General features: G+C 45.2%; 1 protein-coding gene across 1 annotated transcript in view; it reads right to left on the bottom strand.

Annotated features, from left to right (window-relative positions):
• Positions 1–5857, bottom strand: part of Kl (klotho) — a 41515-nt gene that overhangs the window by 10241 nt on the left and 25417 nt on the right. The window contains exons 2-3 of the mRNA XM_005371243.3: positions 2421–2931; positions 667–935 (exon numbers count right to left, since the gene is read on the bottom strand). Of these exons, the coding sequence (XP_005371300.1) occupies positions 667–935; positions 2421–2931 (780 nt within the window). The remainder of the gene's footprint in view (positions 1–666; positions 936–2420; positions 2932–5857) is intronic.

The raw sequence follows: 5857 nt of genomic DNA, 5'->3' as shown, positions 1-5857 counted from the left end.
CTTTCCACAGGGCAGGGAACCCTGACTGCTCTTCAGACTTGAGAGGGAGGGGGAGAGGAGTGGGGGGAGGGCGGGAGGAGTGGGAGGCTGGGAGGAGGCAGAAATTTTTTTTTCTCAATAAAAAAAAATAAATTAAATTAAAAAAAAGAAACAAGTCCCTTTAAAACTGGGGAAATGGCAAACAGCTAAGAGGACTAGCTACAGAGTTGATAATCAATACTAAGAGGTCTTTTAGGAGCATCCCAGTGCTGTCAAGAAGCCACCGAAGCGCTGCTTTGCTCTCTTGAGGTATTTCCCAGGAGCCTGAACTAGGACATTTACAGCTCATTCTCAGCAGCTTCCCTGAAGCTCTCTGTATTTCCGTGTTGTGTCTTCTTTATGAAAACCTTGACTTCTTAAACAGGGATTCCAACCATAACACTAAATCTTATCGTCGTATTGTCTTAGCAGATCTTACATTTTGGGACCTACTGAAAAGTGCAAAATGAAGATTGGAAGATGTTTGAAGAGTGAAGCATTCTGGACTGTGTGTTTCACCTGCTCACTAGGGAACCCATTTTGGCTCAAAGTCCAGACCCTGTGCTATGGCAAGAGCCTGGTAAGGATGTGCTGCCCACTGGCAAGAGGCTTACTGACACTGCTGATGGGTTTTATTAGCTGACTTACTTGAACGTAGTTGTCAACAACTCCCCAAGCAAAGCCACAAGGAAATGTCCCTTCTAAGGGTTGGTTTTCAGGTAAAGGAGGGAAGCCATTGTTCTCTATCAGCTTCTGGTAGAACAAGGCCGAAGACTTCGGCAACAGCTCCTTGTCCTGACTCAGAAAGTCGACATAGAAGAGTCCACGTCGGATGCTGTAGCCCCTGTGCCACTCGAAACCATCCATGAGGGACCAGGCAGTGTACCCAATGACGTCGACCCCATCCAGCCTGATGGCTGCAGAGGGAAGAGAGGACAAGAGCACTGTCATCCTCCACGGGGTTTTGTGTGACTTTTCCACTTAAAGAAACAAGGCAAAGGGCTGGAGAGATGGCTCAGTGATTAAAAGCACTGGCTGTTCTTCCAGAAGACCCAGGTTTGGTTGCCAGCACCCACATGGTGGCTCATGGCTGTGTCTCCAGTCTCAGGGGATCTGATGTCCCCTTCTTGCATGTGGTGCAATACACACATGCAAGCAAACATTCACACACATAAAATGAAAATAAATAAAATCTCAGAAAAAATTAAAAGGAAGAAACACGTCAGGCATGTTTCTTCTTGTTTGGTAAACAATTTTTTTCCTGTTCACAAATCTAGTTTAGTCTACCGATCAGTGTCTTCATAGAGAGTTTTACCTCCGCAGTAGCAGACAGTTCTCAATCCCAGAGGCTTGGGGATATCTTGTTCTCCCTACCCGGGGCACCAAGCATTGTGACTTGTGTCTTCTTTTCATTCCTGCCCTGTGGATGGAGCCAAGGGCCTTGGGATGCCAGGCGCATACACTATACCTGACCCACTTCTGCAGTCTTTAACGCTCTACCTTCTAACTTACCCAGATCATATCAATATTCTTCTTGCTTTAAAAAGCGCTTTATTATCGAAGGAGGGAGACAGTGGTGGTTATAAATGACCAATATACATTGTATAAATGTATAAAAGAATAAAAACATTGAAGAAAAAGCATTTTATTCAGCTTAAACAAATGAACTAAAACGTGTACTGAGAGCTAGAGAGCCTGAGATTTGTAATATTGTATTTTATAACCTAACGATGTAGAAGAGAAACTGCGAGTTGACAATCTAACGATGTAGAAGAGAAACTGCTAGTTGACCAATTTGAACTACTAATCCTGTTTTGCTGTTTTATCAACAAATTATCAAAATTCCTTTTATGGAACTTTGAAAATTAATTTTTAAGTTTCTGAAGTGCCCAAATGAGAGAAGTGTTACATAAAGACATTCTTGCTACTGCCCAAATTATCCACATTCCAACAAAATTTATATATCTACATTTTTCAGAATGTCTTAAAGGTGTGTGTAGGTGTAGTATGTGTGTATGTTGCGTGTGTGTTATATTGTGTGGTGTGTATGTATGATGTGTGGTATGTGTGTAATGTATGTGTGTGGTGTGTGTGATATTATGCATATGATGTGCAATGTGTGTGTGTGTGTATGATGTGTTATGTGTGGTGCTGTGTGTGATGCTATATGTGTATGATGTGTGGTGTGTGTATGTGTGTGTGATGTGTGTGTTCATGATGTGTTGTGTGTGGTGTTGTGTGTGATGCTGTATGTGTATGATATGTTGCGTGTGTATGTGTGTGTATTATGTATGGTGTGTGTGTGTATGTGGTGCTGTTTGTATGATGTGTGGTGTGTGTGTATGTATGTATAGAGGGTGCTGAATTTTGGCAGGAAATGGGAATTTTCCTTGAAAACCTACCTTTTAGGGTTTCCATTATAAACTTCTTGAGGTAATACATGTATTTGGCATCATCTCTCTTGGTGGTCCCTGAGACAAACCAACCATTTTCCACAATAAATATTTGAGGGTGGTTATATTCCAGATCTATCCAAGTCAGGAGCTGCCTCAGGCTGGGAGATTCCAATTGTCGGAACTTCATGTGAGGGTCCAGGAGTTGAAAACTCAAGGTTGGTCCAAAGGAAAGAGCAAAAAAGTCAGCGGTTCCCCTGACAAACCTCTTCTCAGACTCAGTAAAAGCAGGCAGAAGTGAGGAGAGGTTGCTCCTCATGCTCTCTGGGTAGTCCCCGTCGATAAATATGGGTTTGGCAAACCAGCCCAGCACAAAATCGAGAGACTTCTGGCACTCTCCGATGTTGTGGTCGGTCATTCTTCTAGGACTGATCCAGTGGGAACTCAAGGCAATGGACACCTGGCCTCCCTGAGTGGGGCGGAAGGAAGTGTTGTAGAGATGCCAGATTTTGGCATGAGCCTAAGGAAAGAAAAACATGGTGAATTTTTCCCTGATTTTGAAGAGATATACAAGGCCCGCTGGAGCCCCCAGCCCCACTGACACCTGACTTCCATCGGGCCCACCACAGAGGCTCATCCACAGTACAGCAGTCAGCGACAGCCAGGCAGCTATCCCATGGAAGGCAGCCAGACAGAGAACTGCCACCATGAGAGATTTCCAGTATGTTTCAGTAGCCAATGGAAAAATGTAAATCTGTTGTGTTGAGTGTATAATTATGGTTCACACTGGAAAAATTAATAAAATAAGAATGTGTTATAATAATAGCTTACTGATAAGTTATCTTTGGATTATGAACTTTTAAATTAAGGGGCTTGATAAAAAAAAAAAACAACAACAACAAAAAAAACCAATCTTCCATCTGTGACCATACCAGGAATTTCTAAGTAGGATTATATGTTTTTTCCCTAAGAGACTGGGAGTTTCCAAATGGACTCCAGTTGTTTGAGTCAATTGGCTACTTCTCATTTGTCTCCCATCGCCAGAATCCTAAGACATGCTCCCACAATCCTTGTTTTTCCCTCTAAATCAACACCATAAACTGAAAGATGAACCTTAGTTATCTTGGCTCATCCTCCAGGGGGCTGAGACAATGCTGGCTCCTCGAAGTGCGGGAGACCAGCCAGAAGCAAGAGACAACCAAACACAGCTGTGAGGACCTGGGCTACCACGGCGTGGCCTGGAGTCCCTGGAGTGTTGCTTTACACGGCCAACTGCGTGTTTCCAGAAAATGCTGCTTATTCCTTTTTGACTTAACACTGAAGCTAATCTGGGCTTCATTCCCTCTTTACCCTTGAACTCCGTGATTAATTCTTCCTATTCTCCTACAAATACAAGGACTGTTTGTCAGCCTTTTATTCCCCCAACACACATTTGGGCAACTGCCCTTCGCTTGCTGCTTGACGCTGCGTAGTTTCCAGAATGACCGATCCAACGTCCCTCTCACGGCATGAGCTGGAGGATCTTCCGCTCGCTACTCCAAATACCCTCTTCATTTTCCTCTGATATTCTGGTTTGTCTCAGCGCAGGCACCCAAGAATGGCCTCATCACTCACCTTCCAAGTTCAGCGAACCGTTCAACGAAGCAAATTTGTTTACATCCCTCATGTTGACTTTCTTTAGCAATATGCCCCATTTCACCGAGGGCAATATCTCATGATCTGAAGCAGCTGTCTATAAGCTAAGACAAGAATAAAAACTCAACTGTTGAGCAAGGCAACAATGGCTTTGGCCTGTAGGACTGGAGCGCTAAGACAGTCCGTCCCTCCTTGCTGTCGCCAGCTTGCCTTGGAACACTGGCGTCCTGAATCTAATAGGCACAGAATAGGGGCAGAACCGGAAGAGCTACACCGGAAGATGAAACAGAAGCACCACACTGTCCAGGCCAGCCTGGGCTGTAGAGTGAGGCCTGTCTCCAAACTTTTACAAAGGAGAAGAGGGAGGGGAGGAGAGAAGGCAGGAACACTGAGGTATAGCTCAGTTTTAGAGCATTTACTAGCTCATAAAACGCCCTAGCTTTAAACAAACAAAAAACACCAGAGAAGAAAATGAACCGCCCTTTCATGCAACAATAGAGATTGACCTAAAAGATGTTATCTAGAGCAAAGGAGTCAGGACCCAAAGGACACTCACGCTGTCGCTGTCGGGTGAGCCATTTGCAAGCCTCTAGTAACGGGAAGGAGAACAGTGGCTGTCTATGCAGGGTGAGGACCAGTGAGGAGTTAGAGGAAGTTCTAAGACTCTGTGCCTCTCTCTGCAGGGGATTTGTCACACGGATGAACAGTGTCCCAGTTGTCTTCTCTGCTGCCGTGACAGAAGACTGACCAGAGCAGCTGGGGAAGGGAAGGGTTCCTTTGGCTCCCAGGTCCATTATTGAGGGAAACCCACGCAGGAACCTCAAGGCACAGTCTAAAGCGGAGACCCCAGAGGAACTTTCTGGCTTGCTCAGCCAGCTTTCTGATAGAGCCCAGGCTTAGCTGCCCAGAGATGGGGCTGCCCACCGTGCACTGGGCCCTCTTCCATCAATGAAGAAAGGCCACACAGACATGCCTGCAGGACAACCCGAAGGAGGCAACCCTCCAGCTGAGGCTCCTCTTTCAAGGGGGATTAAGTTGACAAACGAGAGTATCCATCACACAAGAGGTTGCCAAAGCTCATCAGATTGCGAGCAAAAGACTGAAGATTTATAGGGAAACAGATCGTGAGTATACTACTAGCCATAAAGATAGTCAGAGTTGTAAATTACCCAAGGTTCATGTGACAAGAAACAATAATTTCCTCTGAAACATAAACTCAACTCTGCAACAACAGGGATAATTCATTACTTAAAAAAAAATCTGTTACTTTGTTTTTATTTGTTTATTTATTGGTTTTTCGAGACAGGGTTTCTCTGTAGCTTTGCAGCTTGTCCTGGACAAGCCTGCAGAAGAGGCTGGTCTCCAACTCACAGAGATCTACCTGCCTCTGCCTCCTGAGTGCTGGGATTACAGGTGTGTGCCACTGCCCAGCTTTTTTTTAAAGTTATTTTGTTTTAACATTCATTTGTGCAACAAATATTAGTTATACTCTGCACTTTGCTGAGAGGTTCAAAGACTGATATCTTCTCGTGGAGCTTATATACCAGGGAGGAGATGGACAGAGAAAGGAGGGTGGCAGGTGCCGGGATGGGAAGGGGTTAGCTAGACTGGAAGGGCTGGCAGGGCATCACTTGAGGAGAGGCCCAGCCAATAAAAAGTAACCAACGTAGCCGGGCTATGGTGGCGCACGCCTTTAATCCCAGCACTCGGGAGGCAGAGGCAGGCGATCTCTGTGAGTTCGAGACCAGCCTGGTCTACAAGAGCTAGTTCCAGGACAGGCTCCAAAGCCACAGAGAAACCCTGTCTCGAAA

Source organism: Microtus ochrogaster, unplaced genomic scaffold (assembly GCF_000317375.1).
Source record: "Microtus ochrogaster isolate Prairie Vole_2 unplaced genomic scaffold, MicOch1.0 UNK102, whole genome shotgun sequence".
Taxonomy (NCBI): domain Eukaryota; kingdom Metazoa; phylum Chordata; class Mammalia; order Rodentia; family Cricetidae; genus Microtus; species Microtus ochrogaster.
Note: the sequence above shows the minus strand (reverse complement) of the source record. Positions and strands in the feature narration are given on the sequence as shown.